At 26.3% G+C, this 22,269-nt stretch overlaps 1 protein-coding gene across 3 annotated transcripts in view; it reads left to right on the forward strand.

Annotated features, from left to right (window-relative positions):
- DCX-EMAP (Doublecortin-domain-containing echinoderm-microtubule-associated protein) overlaps positions 1-22,269 on the forward strand; it is a 487,657-nt gene that overhangs the window by 453,054 nt on the left and 12,334 nt on the right. For all 3 annotated transcript variants that reach the window (XM_065502749.1, XM_065502748.1, XM_065502751.1), the window contains one exon: positions 4,124-4,318. In XM_065502749.1, coding sequence (XP_065358821.1) covers positions 4,151-4,318 — 168 coding nt within the window. In that variant the 5' untranslated portion in view covers positions 4,124-4,150. The remainder of the gene's footprint in view (positions 1-4,123; positions 4,319-22,269) is intronic.

Below are 22,269 nucleotides of genomic sequence, written 5' to 3' on the forward strand. Positions count from 1 at the left end.
AATTTTACAATTATTATTTACAATTTTCCTTTAAATCTCTTTAAATTAAAATTATTCAATTATTTTTGCTCTAAATTTTAATACTGTCTAAAATAACTGCCCACAATTATTTTTATTATTTGTTAATTTGCTTTTATTTAATTAATTGAAGTCCACACAAAAAACGCCTGTGATTACAAATTAAAATTTTGTTTATTTTTTGTATCTACTTTTGGTTAAATTAAAATTTCAATAACACAAATTGCTAAAATTATTCAATTTATTTGAAAGAATATTTAATAAACAAAAAACCCACTAGTTAACTATAATAAAAACAAGCAAACAAAAAATTACAAAAATAATCATAATAAACTTTAAGCAAAAAATAAACTAAATAAATGAATGAATGAATTTTCAATTATATTGTGATTTATAAAACAATCACTATATCACCTCAACATACAACAAAAACACACACACACAAATTCACAAAAATAATAATAATAATAACAATTCAGCAAATGCTAGTAACACACATTCAAAATAATTAAATAGATTCAATAATACAAAAAAGCAACACAAACAAACAAAAAATAAATATGCAAAAAGAAAAAAATCATGATAAAAATTTTTGATATTAAATCAAATAAACAACAACAGTAAACGATGACACATATGTATACAAAAACACACAAACTTTCACACAAATACATTTCTATAAACAAACGGTAATACCCAACCAAACACTTACTCATATATATATAGAGAGTGTGAAAGAGATGTATGAAAGAGAGTTAAAATTGTTACAAAGAATTTAATTAAAATCAGATTTATACAAATAAAATCATACGGAAACCCTCACACATACACAAAAAATATTCATACAGCTGGCCAGACACATGCTGCATACATTTAGGCTGGTATTTAAACAGTGTGTAATATAACAGTGAAATTGAAATGTTTATGAGGTAAAGTAAGACAATTTTAATTGGCAGTTTTGTAAAGTAGTTCATGGTAGAGTTTTTCTTGTTGAAATTACTTTTGGTTTAAAATAAAGCTTAGCTAGAATTTTTTGTAGTAAAATATGAGAAAATGTTTCAGAATTCTAAAACAAAATAAATTTATTAAACGTTTAAAGAACAAAAATCAAAGCATACTTTAAGAATATTTAAGAAAATTCCAAAAAATATTGCCTACTTTTAGGATTTTACAAAAATTATGTAAAAAATCAAAGCATACTTTTAGGAGCATTATAAAAATCAAAAATATTAAACAATGACCTACAATATATTATGTTAAAAAATCAAAGCATACTTTTAGGAGCCTGATAAAAATTATAAGTATTAAATTTGTTGCCTACTTTTAGGATTTTCACAATAAGTTCAAAAATAGAATTTCCTTCAAATGCTTACCTTCTATTAGCATTTTTTTAATTTTACGGAATTAATATAATTTGGATAAAATTTAATATATTAACATTTTTTATTCAAACGTTTTTCGTTAAAAAATTAAAGTTTCATTAAGGTTTTTTAAAATTACCAGAATTTCTAAATATTTCTAAGAATTAAGAAGTTTTAAAAACTTATTAAAACTAATATAACAAAATTTGTATTCAAAGGGTTTTTCGTTTCAAAACTAAATTTTCGTCAAGTTTTTGAAATTCCCCAAAGTGAAAACATTATTTAGATTTTTATATACTCTAATGTATTTTAAACGAATTTACTAATAAAATTATTTTAAAATTTTTGGTTAAAAAATTAAAGTTTCGTTAAATTTTTTAAATTAACAAAATTTTAAAATTGTTATCGAATTTACAAAAAAATTTATTCCAAAACTTTTCTTTAAAAAAATAAAGTTTCGTCAAGTTTTTGAAATTCTAAAAAGTGAAAACATTGTTTCGATTTTTATATACTCTAATGTATTTGAAACGAATTTGGTAATAATTTTATTTCAAAACTTTTCGTTAAAAAAATAACGTTTCGTTAAGATTTTTTAATTCCTCAAAATTTAAATTGTTTTTCGATTTCTATATACTTTTATGTGTTGTAAAAGAATTTAGTAAAAATTTTATTTCAAAACTTTTTTTTAAAAAAATAAAGTTTCGTTAAGTTTTTTAAATTTACAAAATTTTTAAATTGTTTTTGATTTCTATATAATGTTATGTGTAATAAAGGAATTTAGTAAAAATTTTATTTCAAAAGTTTTTGTTAAAAAAATAAAGTTTCGTTAAGTTTTTTAAATTCTTTAAATTAAAATTTTGTCATCAATTTCATTATAGTTTTATGTATAGTAAACGAATTTAGTAATAATTTTATTTCAAAATATTTCGTTGAAAAAATAAAGTTTCGTTAAGTTTTTTAAATTTACAGAATTTTAAAATTGTTTTTGATTTCTATATAACTTTATGTGTAATAAAGGAATTTAGTAAAAATTTTATTTCAAAAGTTTTTGTTAAAAAAATAAAGTTTCGTTAAGTTTTTTAAATTCTTTAAACTAAAATTTTGTCATCAATTTCATTATAGTTTTATGTATAGTAAACGAATTTAGTAATAATTTTATTTCAAAACTTTTCGTAAAAAAAATAAAGTTTCGTTAAGTTTTTTAAATTAACAAAATTTTAAAATTGTTATCGATTTCTATATAATTCTATGTGTAATAAAGGAATTTAGTAATAATTTTATTTCAAAACATTTTGTTAAAAAATTAAAGTTTCGTTAAGTTTTTTAAATTTACAAAATTTTAAAATTATTTTCGATTTTTATATACTCTTATGTAAAGTAAATGAATTTGGTAAAAATTTTATTAAAAAATGTTTCGTGCTGAAAATAAAGTTTCGTTAAGTTTTTTATATTCACTAAATTTATTTTTATTATTGATTTCTTTATAGTCTTATGTTTAGTAAACAATTTTAGTAAAATTTTTATTTCGAAAATCTTGCTTAAAAAAAAATTAAGTTTCGTTAAGTTTTTTAAATTCACAAAATTTTAATTTATTTCTACAATTCATTAAATTTTAAGCTAAATTCAACGAATATATAAACTCTTTTGCTTAGAAATTCTGGGATAAAAATATAAAGTTTCGTTAAGTTTTCTAAATTCACAAAACTTTAAAGTTTTTAACAGATTTTTGAAGTTCTTTTTCTAAAATAAACAAATAAATTTAAATTAATATTAAAAAACTTTTCCTTAAAAAAATAAAGTTTCGTTAAGTTTTTTAGATTCAAAAAATTTGAAAAATTTTCCATTTTTATATTAATCTTTATTTATAATAAACGAATATATAAAAAGATTTATTTCAAAACTTTTCGTTAAAAAAACTAAAGTTTCGTTAAGTTTTTAAAATCACAAAATTTTATTTTTTTCCTTTATTTGTGCCTTTTTTATGTAAAATAGAGAAATACAGTTAAATAAGTATTATAAAAAGTTTTCTTTAAAAAATAAAGTTTCGTTAAGTTTTTCAAATTTGCAAAATTTTTAAAATTTTTCAGTTTTAATTCAGCTTTATTTATAATGAACGAATATATAAAAATATTATTTTCAAAACTTTTCGTTAAAATATTAGTATTTCGTAAAATTTTATAAATTTCCCAAAATTTAAAAAAAATCAGATTTATGCAATTCTTTATATAAAATTAACAAATTTAGAAAAATTTGTATTAAATAATTTTCATTAAAAATCCTGTCATTTCGAAAATAAAGTTTCGTTAAGTTGTGTGAATAATCCAAAAGTAGGATTTTTCCAAATATATTGTTTTGCCTGTCACTATATTAACTGTTAAGAGTTGATATATATTTATTGCAAGGCAATATTCTACTTACTGCATTTTTTATATAAATGTTTTTAAAACAATTTTACCACTATATGTTTTTATAATACTTTTTTTAAAACAACACTTAAACATACGAACAAACTGCAGCATATGAATATGTTAACACACATTCAAATGTTTAACGGTATTTTTATATATAACTGTATATGTAAACTTCCGTTCTACTGATTGAGTAACATTTTTTATCTACTAACAAATAACAACCTATTTTCTCTTTCTTCTCTTTTCTCCCTTTTCTGCTGCTGCTGCTCCTTGCCACTCATCTATATAACCTTTGGAAAATGCAATGATTTTTACAATTTTTGTTCGATACAGCCTGCGAGTTACGGTAAAAAGAACGGCATGTGGTATGCTTCGCCGGGCAATCAAGGCTGGGGCTCAAAACCTGCCAGTCGTAAGCCATCAATAATGGAAGCGGATTTGGGTACATTATCAACCACATCGGGTTCGATAAAACGTAGTGCCGGACGTGTGATACGTATTATCAATAATTTGGATCATTCCGTGCAGGTAAGTGTACAATTGGGAATAAAACAATAAAAGCAAAATAAAACAAATTTCGAAAATTTTAAAATAACAAGCACACAAACATAGAACAGAGAAAAAATATCCTTTAAAAATGCAATAAAAAGCTACCATAATAAATGCAACAGCTACAAAAAAGCGACAGAGTGAAAAATTTTGTTCATGGGAAATGATTGCATCCAACAGAATGTGCTTAAAATTTATGCAAAATCCCCTTGTTTTTTTTTAATAAAGGAATTTATCTACACACACACACAAATATATACCTATGTGTGTGTGTGCAAGTCCCCTTTGTCCTAGTGTATTTATGTATGCGTGTGATGAAAATATGTGTTGGCATATTGTCAGGGGAGTTTGTATGTGCCTCATAAAAAAACTATTGCAAAATTTATAAAATGCCTCACAAAAAAAAACTGTTGTTAAATACAAAACGTTTTTGCAAATTTAATTAAGTTCAGATTTTTATTACTATTTCTGGTTTAAATTAGGAAAATTGTACAAAAAAGTTAAAAAAAACACACAAATGAAAATAAAAACATTTAAAAAAAACTCTGTGTAAAATTAATCAAATTAGTAAAAGGCAATGAAAATTGGTTTGAGTTTAAATAAAAAACTAAAAGTTTATAAAATAAATTAATAAATTACAGAAGAATTTTAAACAAATTAAAAAAAAAATTATGATCAAAGCTTAAACTAGATTCTATAATAATAAATGATCAAAGCTTAAACTGAATTCTACAATAAACAGCTTAAATAAGACTCTACAATAAACTATGATCACACTCTGATCAAAGCTTAAACTAGAATCTACAATAAACTATGATCAAAACATAAACTATACTCTATAATAAACTATGATTTGAGATTAAGCTAGACTCTATATTAAACCAGGATTAAAGCTTAAACTAGACACTATAATAAACTTAATCTAGACTCTATAATAAACAAGGATTAAATGTTAAACTAGACTCTATATTAAACCAGGATTAAAGCTTAAACTAGGCTCTATAATAAACCAGGATTAAAGCTTAAACTAGACTCTATATTAAACCAGGATTAAAGCTTAAACTAGACACTATAATAAACTTAATCTAGACTCTATAATAAACCCTGATTAAAGCTTAAACTAGACTCTATAATAAACCATTATTAAAGCTTAAACTAGACTCTATATTAAAGCAGAATTCAAGCTTGAACTAGACTCTATATTAAACCAGGGTTAAAGCTTAAACTAGACTCTATAATAAACCGGGATTAAAGCTTAAACTAGACACTATATTAAACTAGGATTAAATCTTAAACTAGACACTATAATTAACTTAATCTAGACTCTATAATAAACAAGGAATAAATGTTAAACTAGACTCTATATTAAACCAGGATTAATGCTTAAACCGGACTCTATAATAAACCAGGATTAAAGCTTAAACTAGACTCTATATTAAACCAGGATTAAATCTTAAACTAGACACTATAATAAACTTAATCTAGACTCTATAATAAACAAGGATTAAATATTAAACTAGACTCTATATTAAACCAGGTTTGATGCTTAAACCGGACTCTATATTAAACCAGGAATAAAGCTTAAACTAGACTCTATAATAAACCAGGATTAAAGCTCAAACTACACTCTATATTAAACCAGGATTAAAGCTTAAACTAGACTCTATAATAAACCAGGATTAAATCTTAAACTAGAGTCTATAATAAACCCGGATTAAGGCTTAAACTAGACTCTATATTAAACCAGGATTAAAGCTTAAACTAGACTCCATATTAAACCAGGATTAAAGCTTAAACTAGACTCTATAATAAACTAGGATTAAATCTTAAACTAGACACTATAATAAACTTAATCTAGACTCTATAATAAACAAGAATTAAATGTTAAACTAGACTCTATACTAAACCAGAATTAAAGCTTAAACTAGACTCTATAATAAACACGGATTAAGACTTAAACTAGACTCTATATTAAACCAGGATTAAAGCTTGAACTAGAGTCTATATTAAACCAGGGTTAAAGCTTAAACTAGACTCTATAATAAACCAGGAATAAAGCTTAAACTAGACTCTATATTAAACCAGGATAAAGCTTAAACTAGACACCATAAAAAACTTAATCTAGACTCTATAATAAACAGGGATTAAATGTTAAACTAGACTCCATATTAAACCAGGATTAAAGCTTAAACTAGACTCTATAATAAACTAGGATTAAATCTTAAACTAGACACTATAATAAACTTAATCTAGACTCTATAATAAACAAGAATTAAATGTTAAACTAGACTCTATATTAAACCAGAATTAAAGCTTAAACTAGACTCTATAATAAACACGGATTAAGACTTAAACTAGACTCTATATTAAACCAGGATTAAAGCTTGAACTAGACTCTATATTAAACCAGGATTAAAGCTTGAACTAGAGTCTATATTAAACCAGGGTTAAAGCTTAAACTAGACTCTATAATAAACCAGGAATAAAGCTTAAACTAGACTCTATATTAAACCAGGATAAAGCTTAAACTAGACACCATAAAAAACTTAATCTAGACTCTATAATAAACAGGGATTAAATGTTAAACTAGACTCCATATTAAACCAGGATTAAAGCTTAAACTAGACTCTATAATAAACTAGGATTAAATCTTAAACTAGACACTATAATAAACTTAATCTAGACTCTATAATAAACAAGAATTAAATGTTAAACTAGACTCTATATTAAACCAGAATTAAAGCTTAAACTAGACTCTATAATAAACACGGATTAAGACTTAAACTAGACTCTATATTAAACCAGGATTAAAGCTTGAACTAGACTCTATATTAAACCAGGATTAAAGCTTGAACTAGAGTCTATATTAAACCAGGGTTAAAGCTTAAACTAGACTCTATAATAAACCAGGAATAAAGCTTAAACTAGACTCTATATTAAACCAGGATAAAGCTTAAACTAGACACCATAAAAAACTTAATCTAGACTCTATAATAAACAGGGATTAAATGTTAAACTAGACTCCATATTAAACCAGGATTAAAGCTTAAACCATACTCTATAATAAACCAGGATTAAAGCTTAAACTAGACACTATAATAATCTATGATTAAAGCTTAAATCAGGCACCCTACTTTCAGCATTACTGGGATTTGAAGAATTTAATTTTTTTTTTTCAATTCTGCCTTTATTCTTTAACTGTTTGCCCGAAATTTTGTTTATAAACCAATATACTTTCTTACATATTCTAAAAGCAAAGAATTCAGATATTATTAAAAGCTAAATTTAAAATGATTTTTGTGATGCACCCTTCACTTGGCATTGCTTTGAAATTAGGATATTTTCATAAAAAATTTTGCAAATTCTCCCTTCATTCTTTAGGCTCTTACTCAAAATTTTAGTAATAAAACTATATGTTTAGTTATATATTACTAAAGAAAAGGCATTAAGACTTATTAAAAGTCAAATTTAAAATAGATTTAGGCATGCACCCTTCATCCAGCATTGCTGAAATATAATAAACTAAAAACTATATTTTTCGAAAAATTTCTTTATTTTTATGCTTTCTGCTCAAAAATTTGTTAATCAAACTTAAGGTTTTTTTACATATTCCGCTTGAAAACTTATCTAGAACTGATTACAGCTAAATTTCATATAGATTTTTTTTAAATGCATCCTTCACTTTGAATTGCTGGAATATGGTAAAAAATAATTTTTTTTTCATAGAAAATCATTAGCAAAAACTTAAATATTTACTATTATTTTCATGTGTAATTTAATGTAATGCCAAATTTTATTTTACTTAAATTACAACGCCCTTAATATGGAAAATTATATATCTATATACCTTTAATTAAACTGCATATGGCCTTTTTGCCATTTTGCCCCACCTAAAAGTATGCTTTTAAATATGTATGAAATATTACCTAAATCTATACTTTAGCTTAGCAAAACAAAAAATATTGAAACATTCTGGCTATTTGCTGGCAATTTGTGCTTTACTTTACTTTCGTTATTAGCCGGCAACTAAAAAATTTAACGCCTACACTCTTGGTTGATGTATAATTACCCCTAAAGCTATACCCCAATAAATGTAAAAATCTATGTATTTGGAAATTTTCCATAAGATTTTTTTGGAGTTTGTTTTTTCATCTTTTTTTTGTTTGTTTTTGTATGATGAAATGTGTAAAAAGGCCTATTACAAACACGCGAGAAATCGAACAACATCATCATAGCCCATCATCAGCTTTGTTAGAGTTTTTGAGGGACAATTTTGTGTGGAGCAAGGGGAAGGGGGGCTGGTTTGTTCAAAGCCAATTGCAAAAAACTTACATGAATTGATGGCTAAGGCCAATGTTAGGTGCGGGCTAAAATCGTGTTTTGTATTTTGTGGCATCCGTTAGCACCTATTTTTTTCGTTTTTTTTTTTTTTTGTTGGTTGATATTTACATATTCTTTTATATATATGTTTGACGGTGTTTGTGTATTTTTTTTTGGCTATTTGCAATTGTTGCTGTAATTGCGGGCCAATACAAAATAAAGGTTTTGCTGGTAAATGAAAAATTTCATTTGGTTTTTCGCAGATTTAAAGGGAAATCCACAAAAATTTGTTTTAAAACTTGTAACAGACATAAAGAATCCGCTTTTAAATTGACCATGACTTCAATTTTTAACACTTTTGGTAACAACAAATTGCAGACAATTGGTTTTTAGTTTTACTTAGCAAAAAATCGCGTGCTGTTTTGAATAAAAGGTTTATTCTTGCTCTTTCTCAAAAGCCTAAAAGTAGGCAAAGGTTAATTTGTACCATTGGCATTTTGATTTTTTTTATTTATTTTTGGCCAATTTTATAGCCTTTTTTCAATTTCATTGACGTTTAAGAGAGGTGTGAAAATTGTTAAAAAAAATATATGATTGTTTTGACTTTTGTTATTATTTTTTCTCATACACATCCTTATATGCAGGTGTTTGAAAAATTTAACTCCCAACCACAATTATATTTTATTATCTTTTATTATCTTTTGGGGATTTAAATAAAATCAATATTGTTTAAAATGGCTTTTGTTGTCTGTTTATTTTTTTATTTTTATTACCACCTCCATTGATATTTGGTATTTTCTTCTTTTTATAGATTTTATATATGTATGTATGTTGTGAAAAGCTTAATACTTAATCCTCTGGTGTTGTATTAATGTTTGTTTATTTTATTGAAGATAAAAAGAATAAAATAAATAACAAATAAACAAAAAAATATTCGCAAAAAATCATTTACCACAATATTGTTTTTTTAATAAAAAAAAATCAAACAAAACAATGATGTTTTTTTCCCGCCCTCTAAAAGACACCGTGGTTCATTAAGAAAATATATAGCAATTAATAAAATAATATAACTTCTTAGCTTTTAAGCCTATCTTGGCAAAACTTCTCATATCTATAGAAGAAGAGAAGAACTTTCAAAATATGTTTAAACTAAACAAAAAATTTAATTACAAAAAGCTGTAAGTTAAGCCAAAGTTGTCAACAAAAAAAAAAATAAATTCAACCAAAACATTTTTATGGAAAATGTAAGAGCCAAATATTTTCTTAATACAGTTCCGATTTAGGTGAAACTTGGAACATCAATAGAGTAGGAGTTAAGCTTTTATTAAACAATTAACAAGAAAGTAAGATATAACGTTAAAGGAAACTAAAGAGTTACAAAGTTCAGCACCTCTGCTTAGTATATTACAAAACATTGTCTGTTATTAGGGCCGTAAATGTTCTAAACTATTAGAGCTTTAAAAAAGCTTTCTAAAAGTATCTTATAAAGCATTATGTAAGCTTTCAGAAAACAATATTCATGAGCTCTCTGTTGTAATACAAAGTAAGCTACAGGTTAGCAAAGTTGAGCATCTTGAGAGCAAAAATATTTATTTTTAAAAAATGCAGCAAATTTATATTTTTTGTAAAGTTCTTCTTAAAACAAAGAAAAAATCGTTTTACATTAGTGACATAACTTGTACAGTTCAAAAGATATTTATAGTTGAATTTTAAAGTTATCATATTTGACCCTGACCTTATTTTTTATTTTGCTAATAACTTTGGTATTATTTGCTATAAATTTTTTTAAAAAATATTTTAAGATAGCCAATAGTTTAAAATATTATATAATGGAAAAATAATTTAATTATTTAAAGCTAAATAATTAAAAAAAAAATTTTGAAATTCATACTTTGAAATCATATAAAACAAAATTTTTTTTCTAAAAAGTAGTTTTATTCTTTGGCTTTTAATTCAAAACTTTTGTAGTAAAACTATATATTTTGTTTTATATTTTAGGAAATATAGACTTCAAAGATTACAAAAACAGAAATTTTAAATGTATTTCCGCCTGCACTATGGGAATAAAGTGATTTTTCGTTCATAATTTTTGGCCAAATAGTGGTAAAACTTTTAAACTTTTTCCAAAATGTTGTTTCTAAAACTATATTTTTTCTTACATATTTGTAAAGAAAAGACCTTAAGAATTATTACTAGCTAAATTTAAAATAGATTTTGCTATGTACCCTTTATCCAGCATTGTTGGAATATGATGAATTTTCGTAAAAAATTTTTGAAATTCTGCCTTTTTTCTTTAGCTAATTGCTTAAATTTTTTTGTAGTAAAACTATATTTTCTCTTACATAATTGAAAATAAAATACTTCAAGTTATCTTACCACTGAAATTTAAAATTAATTTTAACATGCACCCTTTACCCAGCATTACTGGAATGTTATGAATTTTCTTACACAATTTTCCCTGTATTTATCAGCTTTTGGATTAAAATTTTGTTAATGAAATTATATTTTTCTTGCATATTTCTAAAGAAAAGACATTAGGAATTGTTACCAGCTAAATTTAAAATAGATCTTAATAAATACCCTACACCCAGCATTGCTGAAATATGTTGAATTTTTTAACAAAATTGTTTGCGAATTTTGTCTTCATTCTTTAGCTAATAGCTTACAATTTTAGTTATAAAACTATATGTTTAGTTATCTTATCTTAAATATAAGACTTTGAGGAATTATTAGTGAAATTTTATATGAATTTTGTTAAGCACCCTTCACCCGAGCATTGCCGAAATTTTGTGAATTTTTTATTTTTTTTTTTTTTGGCAAATTTTCCTTTTTTAGCTAATAGTTTACAATTTTAGTAATAAAACTATATGTTTAGTTATCTATTCTTAAAGAAAAAACTTCAAAAAATTAATAACAATCTATATTTAAAAGGATTTTTGACATGCACGCTACACACAGCATACAATACATTTTCGAAAAAAAATATTTTTTTTCTCACTAAAACAGAAAAATTACTCCACATGTCTTTAAATTATAATGTTTTATAATAAAAACCTAAGTTCTAAATAAATTTTCACTAAAAAGCTTTGCCATTATCTAAAAATCATGCACTGTGGAGCTGATTTTATGAAAATTCCCAAATTTTAACTAAACATTTGGCTTTACTTAAATAATCAAAAGTAGAAAACATTTTTTTATGATTCTGAAATCATTTCTGAATTCTGTTTATATTCAGCTATAACTTGTATTAAACTTATTTGAATAACTATAAATGTTCTAAAAAAAATTGACTTGAAACATAAGTAAAATGTTAAAAAAAAATGTTTTTTCACTTTTTTACTCTTTCTTTAAAAATACCTGTACAGAAATAGATAATCCTAACACATTATATATCATTAGATAGTTTATTGTATTGTCTTTCTATTTATATAAAAATCCTTTCAATATTTGTATTAAATACTGGAATATTTATTCCAAAGTTTAGGCATTTTGTGTATTAATCATAATTTTCACTTTATTTCTCTATTTTCTTTCAAATGCTTTTAGTATTTTTTTATATAATTATTATATTATTTATACTGTTTTGAAAAGTAGACATAATTTCCTTTCTCACAATATAAAATATGTCTTATTTAAGCATTTCCAGCTAATAAATTAATGGTTATAAAATGAACAGCTTGCTGGAAAAAAATGGGTTAAAGTATTTACTTCCTAAAATATATTAACTTTGACTTGTACTAATTATTTATATTGAATCAGGAAGCTTATATTGTCTTCTATTATTATAACCAATTTAGTTTAAATCACTTTATTACTTTAAAAGTTCTTTAGTTGTAAACATTTTACCTAAAACATATTTTTGCCATTAAACCCACTGTTTATTTACCCGTTATTTGCATTACACCTAAAAGCATGCTATAGTTTTTTTAAGTAAATATGCTTGTATGTTGTTATTTGAAAAAGGGGTTGTGATTTTATAAAAACAATTTAACTAAACATTATTTTTATAGAAAAAAAACCAAAAATATATTTGAAAAAACTGTCATTTTGTAAACAAATATCTATGTTGCTAAAAATAATATTTGTTTATTATTAAATTTAATAGAATTAAATTGTGCAAAATTAAATCATGAAAATTAATAAATTAAAAAAATACAGAAACAACAAGTAAGAGAGATATCTTCGGCTGTGCCGAATCTTAAATACCCTTCACCAAATTATACTTTAAAAAAATTTTTAAATTTAAATTTTTATTCAAAATTTTTTTTTAAAAATTTTTTTTTAAAATTTTTTTTTTTAAAATAAATTATATGGCAAAATTTTTGTTTTTTCAAAATTATGTATTTTAAAATTTTTTTTTTTATTTAATAGTAATAAAAAATATTTTGACAAAAAAATGTTTGGTGAAAAAAAATTCGATTTAAAATAAATTTTTCTCGATTTTGAACCATTGTAGGTCCGACTTATTTTTTTTAAATTTTTAAAAAAATATATTTTTTAGTAAAAAAAATATATTTATTTTAATTTTTTAGTAAACAAATTTTATTGTCAATTTTTTTTTTAAATTTAATTTCTTTTTTAATTTATTAATGAAAAATATTTTATGAGAAAAAAATTTTTTTGGTGAAAAAAAAATTCGGGTTAAAAAATATTGTTCCCGATTTTGACCCATTGTAGGTCCAACTTATTATGGCATTATATACGTCGTGGCAAAGGTCTTTGAAATATCTATCTTAAGATCTATCTATCCAGATATCCAGATATAGATCAAAAATAGGTCAAGAATCTAGGTTGTCCTGGTTTTTTCCTTATATCTCAGCCATTTGTGGACCGATTTTCTCGATTTTAAATAGCAACAGAACCGGGTCTATAGCGGATATATTTATGTATGAATCATATATATAAGTTATTTAGGGGCTACGGAAAGTTGATTTCAACATGCAGATGGACATGGCTATATCGACTCAAGGATCTTATTTTCTGAAAGCTTAAGTCCCGGTTTATAATTCTCTTATACAATTTTTTACAGTGGCTCTATTAGTTAAACAATTACACAGCTTTTTACAAAAAGTTTTTTTTCCTTTTTTTAAAGTCATCCAATTTCATTTAAAATTAGTTTATCTTCCATTTTAAACAAGCTAAATAAATATATAATGTTATGTAGAATTTTACAAAGCTGTTTTATTCCTTAACCTCATTCATATTTGTTTAAAAATACAAAGAATCTTCTTTATTTTGTATTTCATCCTTTCATTTTTTTTTGGCAATAATGCAGATTTTCGTGGTTAAATTGTGCTTCCTTTTTTTGGTGGGGAATTGTATAGTATAATTTTGATATTTTTTTTTTTGCCCCATGACCCCACAGAAATACGTGACGTTATTTGTCATAAAAATTGCATGAACAAACTGTATTACAAAGAGAGCTGCAGACAAACAGATATACGCATGTATAAGTTAACTAGCAGGTTTTAAGCAGAGGTTCTTAAACATTTGTTTTTATGTTTTTAAGCAACACTAATTTTTCATTTAAATTTCTAATTTTTAATAAGTTTTATTTAAGAACTTAATTAATATTTATCTGAAACTTTTATAATTCTTTCTCTACAAAAGTTTGCGAATCTCTGCTTCTCTTTGCTGTATTCTACAAGGAAATCTTGTTGAAAAATGAAAACCCAAAAACACCGAAACTCAAAAGTCATGAATATCATACAAAAAGCTTAACACCTTTGATTGTCATACCTGGTAGATCTTGACACCACCTCAGGTCCTGCTAAACCATCTTTCTACTTTACTATGCAGATGTAAGAAAAACAAACAGCCCCCAAAATCGTAAAGTAAAAGATTTCATTTAAAATACCACAATTAAAGTAGTTGATTGTTTGCAAAATTGTACAAAAGACGACAACACGTTCAAATATTTATTAAATTTCATTTTAAACGTCATTTACTCTTTGAGTTGCTTTAACACCCCAAAAAGTATGCTAACATTTTCTACCTAAAAATTTATCATTGACGTCATTATACTAGACATTGTTACTTACAACTACTACGCTATTGGCAAATATACAGCAAAAAAAAAATCTGTATAAAAATTGTTTAGTAATAATTTTATTACAAAACATTGTTGTTCTTGCTATATTATCTTTATTTTCTTGCTTTTTTTTCGTTTATAAATAATTGCAGGTGTATGGTTAAAAGCATTTCTTGCCAACGGCACGTGCTTGGCTTTTATAATACAATATAATACAAATGTTCAAACAAAAAAATAAAGGAAAAAGGAGTAAAACACTAAAGCATTCATATAATAGCTTGACTTTAACTGCACTAATTCCACTCGTAGCAACGCTACAGCTCTAAAAACCATTAATATTTCAAGCACTTCTAACTTCCATATTTTCTTTCCCCACAAACTGCTGCATTGCTCTAGTTATTTTCTCCACAACTACTACTAGTACTACTAAATACTACTTGTACTCTCCTTTAGCATTTACTATAATTTTGCAAATGTAAACTGTAGTTATTTACTTTAGTCAATTCTATTTAAATGTAAAATAAATGCATGAATGTAATCTTTAACTATGTAAATGTATTTGTTATTATAACTATGTACATTCACATACATATTTGTATATTTCTTAGTATTTATATAGCTTTAGACGTTAATTATGCGATTTATGCATAATTTACCTTATGTTTTGCATAACTTAAGGCAGACGATAGCATGAAAGATATTTAAACAAGCCCTTTGTTAATGATCAAGTGGAAAAGGTATTACATTTTTTTTTATTTATTTTAAACAATAATCATAGTTAGAGTCTAATTAGCAGTCAGGTCAATAGTGAGGTCACTAATCTAGTTAATTGACTAGTCAATAGTTTGGTCAATAGTCTAGTCAGTACTCTAGCAAAGGTCTAATCAATAGTCTAGTCAATAACCTTGTCAATAGTCTACCCAAAGTCTAGTCAATAGTCTAGTCAAAAGACTAATCAGTAGCCTAGTCAGTAGTCTAGACAAAGTCAAGTCAGTAGTCTACTCAATAGTCTAGTTAATAGTCTAGTTAGTAGTTTAGCCAGTAGTCTAGTCAATAGTCTAGTCAGTAGTCTATTATATAGTTAATAGTCTAGTCAATAGTCTAGTCAATAGTCTTGTCGATAGTCTAGTCAGTAGTCTAGTCAATAGTTTAGACAAAGTCAGGTCAGCAGTCTAGTCAATAGTCTAGCCAAAGTCAAGTCAGTAGTCTAGTCAATAGTCTAGACAAAGTCAAGTCAGTAGTCTAGTCAATAACCTTGTCAATAGACTATTGTCAAGTCAATAGACAAAGTCAAGTCAATAGTACAGTTAATAGTCAAGTCAGGGCTCTAGTCAGTAGTCTAGACAATAGTCTAGTCAGTAGTCTCTAGTCTAGTCAGTAGTCTAGTAGTAATCTTTCCAGTAGTCTAGTCAGTAGTATAGTCAGTTGTCTATTCATAAGTCTAGTCAGTAGTCTAGTTATTAATCTAGTCAGTAGTCAAGTCAATAGTATAGTCACTAGTCTAGTCAGCAGTCTAGTCAATAGTCTAGTCAGTAGTCTAGTCAATAGTCTAGTCAGCAGTCTAGTCAGTAGTCTATTCATAAGTCTAGTCAGTAGTCTAGTCAGCAGTCTAGTCAGTAGTCTAGTCACTAGTCTAGTCCCTAGTCTAGTAAATAGTCTAATCTGTAGTCTAGTCACTAATCTAGTCAATAGTCTAGTCAATAGTCTAGTCAGTAGTCTTGTCAGTAGTCTAGTTAGTAGTCAAGTCAGCAGTTTAGTAGTCTAGTCAATAGTTTAGACAAAGTCAAGTCAGTAGTCTAGTCGATAGTCTAGTCCAGTTAGTAGTATATTCAGTAATCTAGTCAGTAGTGTAGTCAATAGTCTAGTCAATAGTCTTGTCGATAGTCTAGTCAGTAGTCTAGTAAATAGTTTGAACAAAGTTAAGTCAGTACTCTAGTCGATAGTCTAGACAAAGTCAAGTCAGTAGTCTAGTCAATAACCTTGTCAATAGTCTAGCCAAAGTCAAGTCAATAGTCAAGTCAGTAGTCAAGTCAATAGTCTAGACAAAGTCAAGTCAGTAGTCTAGTCAATAACCTTGTCAATAGTCTAGACAAAGTCAAGTCAATAGTCTAGTTAATAGTCAAGTCAGGGCTCTAGTCAGTAGTCTAGTCAATAGTCCAGTCAGCAGTCTAGTCAGTAGTCTATTCATAAGTCTAGTCAGTAGTCTAGTCCCTAGTCTAGTAGTAGTCTAGTCAATAGTCTAGTCAGTATCCTAGTCAGTAGTCTATTCATAAATCTAGTCAATAGTCTAGTGAGTAGTCTAGTTAGCAGTTTAATCTATAGTCAAGTCAGTAGTCTAGACACTAATCTAGTCAGTAGTCAAATCATTAGTCTAGTCACTAGTCTAGTAGTCTAGTCAGCAGTTTAGTCAATAGTCCAGTCAGTAGTCTAGTCAATAGTCTAGTCAATAGTCTAGTCACTAGTCTAGTTTAAAATATTTTAAAAATCATTTTCATATTTTGCCTCTTAAGACCTTTTCCCTACCACCCTATAAATTGCCTTTCAATACCTGCCTTATTAGTTTGTTGTTGTTTATTTCAAATATAGGTAGGTGTCTTTGTTTAAATACATAGATACAAATACAATACATATGTATGTCTGGTATGTAGTTCTAAATGAATTTCTCTACATTTATCGTATTGAATGGCATTTAACTATTTTACCAAAATTCCCTACAAAATTCCTCTTACTAACATCGATACAATAAACTGATGTAATCGAAGATTTAATAGAAAATACACATTTAACTTGATCAACGCATTAGTGGCGTTTAAATAGTAAATTGTTGCAAATTGTGGGGGCGGGGGAGTGAGGCTTAAATTTAGCATTCTATTGAGTTACAAATTATTGAGACTATATAATATAGTAAGAAAACTAATTTGCCAAAATAATTAAGTTGCAGGTGCTGGGATATATGAGAACACAAAATACTAATATAAGATTAAGTTTAATAGTTTTAAATGTTATTTTATTGTCAAGTAAATTAATTGTTAAATGTTAAGCAAGAGCCTAAAAGTATACCCCGTATTTTGTATACAATTTTTATAGCTATTTACCTTTATCGATCAATATTATTGATGTTTATATTTCATTATGACATCAATTTAGTTATTTATATTTCAATATAAATTCTTAATTATTACAGGTTTTATCTTCTATCTACTTTAAGGCTTTTAAGCTTTAAATAAATGTTATCCAATATGTACATCTAACTAACAATTAATTATCTGATAAATTTGCTAACTCATGGCATTTCCAAAAACCACAATTCATATTTTCAATTATTTTATAAACCGATTTAAAAAGCCTCAAAGTTAATTTCTATAACACTTCATTAATTGCCTTCAAATGCATTATCTAAACTTATCTACTATAAGAAAATTGAGAATCAAATACATATAAAGATATTTTAAGTCCTTTATGTGGGATAAATACAAGAGAGAGTATGAGTGGCTATTGATTGAATCATTATTTAAATTTATGACCTTAACTTGAGTCATCAAATTAATCTTCTTGATTTTATTAAATTAATAGATAAATAGCCTTAAGAGTTTCCTTAGAAATCTTATCTATTACGTAGATAGAATTTTGTTTATTATTGTGAGCATGTATGTATGAATGAATGTATATGAGTGCTTGTGTACATACATATATTAGTTTGGTTTGTGAATGTGTATGAGTTAGAGATTTAATCATGAAACCTCAAAAATTATAACAACATTTAAAATATCGAAACCATATATCATCAGAAAATAAGCTGTAATGATTACTTAAACAAACGATAAATTAGGAAAATATAAATAAAAGAGCTAAAAAAGCAAAGGCTTTTTAAATTACACAAATAAGCAGACTTTAAGGGATACTACCATTCAATAATAAACTTAAACTTAACGTTTATTGTAACTAGATAACTCACTAGATTCCTGACTATACTAGACTACTGACTAGACTACTGTATGGACTACTGACTAGAATATAGACAAAACCACTGAATAGACTATTGACAAGACTAGAATACTGACTAGAATGCTGACTATACTACTGATTAGACTACTGGCTAGACTACTGACTAAACTAGACTACTGGAAAGACTAGACTACTGGCAAGACTACTGACTAGACAACTGACTGACTACTACTAGACTACTGGAAAGGATACTACTAGACTGCTGGTAAGACTACTACTAGACTACTATAAAAACTACTACTAGACCACTGGCAAGACTACTGACAGGACTACTGAAAAGACTACTACTAGACTACTGACTAGACTACTGGAAAACTTCTGACTAGACTACTGACTAGACTACTGACTAGACCACTGACTAGACTACTGGAAAGGATACTACTAGACTACTGAAAAGACTACTACTAGACTACTGACTAGACTACTTACTTGACTACTGGAAAACTACTGACTAGGCTACTGACTAGACTACTGACTAGACTACTGGCAGGACTACTGACTAGGCTACTGACTAGACTACTACTAGACTACTGACTAGACTACTACTAGACTACTGGCAAGACTACTGACTAGGCTACTGACTAGACTACTGACTAGACTACTGGCAGGACTACTGACTAGGCTACTGACTAGACTACTACTAGACTACTACTAGACTACTGACTAGACTACTGACTAGACTACTGGAAAGACTACTACTAGACTACTGGCAAGACTACTGACTAGACTACTGGAAAGGATACTACTAGACTACTGAAAAGACTACTACTAGACTACTACTAGACTACTGACTAGACTACTGACTTGACTACTGGAAAACTACTGACTAGGCTACTGACTTGACCACTGACTAGACTACTGACTAGACTACTGGCAGGACTACTGACTAGGCTACTGACTAGACTACTACTAGACTACTGATTAGACTACTACTAGACTACTGGCAAGACTACTGACTAGACTACTGGAAAGACTGCAACTAGACTACTACTAGACTAGTGCCTAGACTACTGACTAGACTACTGATTACACTAATGACTAGACTTATGAATAGATTACTAACTAGACTAATGAATAGACTATTGACTAGACTGACTAGAATACTGACTAATGACTTGACTATTGACTAAAATTTCAGTAGCCAATTGACTAGACTTCTGACTAGACTCCTGACTAGACTATCACATGCATACATATGTAAGTACTTCCAACTGATTTAAACAATTTTCCACTACATCTAGCTAATATTTCTTACTCAACTTTTCTGATCTTTTTTTTCCCATTTTCTATAAGCAGCTTATTTATTGTACCAACACTTTATTAAACTTAATATAATATTTATCCTTCTGAGTAGAGTATTAAGTAAAGCAAAAAAAAAGGATAAACATTTATATTCTCCCCCCCCCAAAAAAATATAAAGCGACAATGATATGACTTTAATAGCAAATCAAAATATATACACACACCCATGTATTTTATTAGGAAGAACTCTTATACTCTTAAGTTTTTTAGTTTCTCTGAAGTGTGGTTAGTTGTCCTTTTTGTGTGTTTTCAAACGATTATTGTTGTTTATTGTGTGAATTAAAAAAAAAATATTGAATCCTATACAAATATGCCGGCCTAGCATTGCAGTGACTTTTGAAAAACACAACACTTGTCTATCAATTGACCACTTAAATAAAACCACAAAACATAAATACTGCAAATACATATGTACATATCTACAATACATATGTATGTGTACAAATACATACTTGAGTTTTATATAAATAAAACAACAACAATATTTTTTGTTTTTAGTTTATTGCTAAGAAAGTTAATAGTTTTATTAAGTTGGGTAGTGTTTTGAACTATTTTTGTTTTTAAACTGGTACCTTTTTGCGCCCTTTTTAGTGAATAAGGTACTTTTTTTTGTTTGTGTTAGAGATTTGTTAAAAATGTACCTTTATCTTTTGTAATTTAATACATTTTTAAAATGTTCATGATTTTTGGTAGTTATTTGTTGATGTTTTAAGAAGGTACTTTTTTTACTTTAATTTATTAAATTTTCTTTTAACTTGAACACATTGACATTTTTTATAGCTTTTTTTAAAAAAATGGTACTTTTTGGTTCCCCATTTTAAGATTTTTGTAAAAAAATTATTCAATTTCCAAAGTAAAGAACTAAATTTGTTTAATTTTTAATAAAAAAAAATGGTACTTTTTTGCATTTTTCTGGTATATCTCGGGGCTAACCAAATTTAAAATAAGTATTTTATTAATATTGTTATTTTCTTTTATTTAAACAAAATTTTAATTTACCACAATTTTCTCAATCTCTAGTTATTTTTTATCGTTACGATATCCGGACAGTTCTCATGCAAAATTTATATTAATTGGAAATAAATCGTTACGAAAAACGATTACGAGAGATTGAGAAAATGTGGCTTAGTATACAAAAAGTACTAACTTTGTTAATATTATCTCTTAAGCATCATGCTCCATACTTAGCCAATAAAACATTTGTGTATTCTACCAATATGTATCTGTAAACAAAAACAAATAAAAAAAGTCTAAAGATTTTATAAAGAAAATAGGAAAAACACAGTGTTTATATGTGTAGGTGTAGAGAAACATGTATAAAATAAATGATTTTGGTATGTGAGAATGATAAAGAAGCGACAGACAACATCAAAAACAACAAAAAAGTCAATCAATCAAATTTCCATTTAATTGAAATTGTTTTTTTCCAATAGATTACAATAAACAACAAAAAATACAACACATAGCATTAACCCCCCACAAACACACATATACGAATAATAGTAACAACAAAACACAACAAAAATAAATCAAAACAAACGAATAAAAGGTACTCTGTCGTATGCTCTATACAAAATATGGCTACTGCTGCAGTAGTTGTTGTTGTTATTGTTGTATGCAAAAAAGGGGAGTATGATTCAAAATGGGAGCAACATTATTTACATGAGTGGGAGTGGAAGTGTGAGTAAGAGTAAGAGTGGTAAACAAAACGGTAAATCACAAAACAATGAATACAAAACAATAACAAAAAAATGTAATACAACAAAAACTAATATTAGTCCTAAGCAATCAAACTGCAGGCATTTGAATTGGAAATACATATGGAAAACAAAAACTAAATTCAACAACAACAGCTACATATATGTTTATGTATAAGGAAATGCAAAAGAGAGAAATAAACAACAAAATGGAAAGTAAAATAAAATAAAAAGTAAACTAAGGAAATACGTTAAAAACTTGTTGTTATTTTGTGTGTGTGTTTTTTTTTTTTTTTGTTGTACAAAATTGACCAAGGCCAAGGGCATATTGTGTTAGTTTACATGCACCTATACTCTGGCAAATATACTCACACATACAAAAAGCTTCTATTATGTACATTTTCAGGCTATTGAGGAAATTTTTAATATAAACAATTTACAAATATATTATAAGGTTAAAGTAAACTGAAATTATATGAGTTTTTAATTCATTTAAAAATGTTTCCGGAAAATTCTCTTTAATAAAAAATATAGAATTAATTTATAACCTCAATCTTAAATAGTGTTTCTTCCCG

The sequence above is a fragment of the Calliphora vicina genome, chromosome 3, assembly GCF_958450345.1.
Source record: "Calliphora vicina chromosome 3, idCalVici1.1, whole genome shotgun sequence".
NCBI classification, from domain to species: domain Eukaryota; kingdom Metazoa; phylum Arthropoda; class Insecta; order Diptera; family Calliphoridae; genus Calliphora; species Calliphora vicina.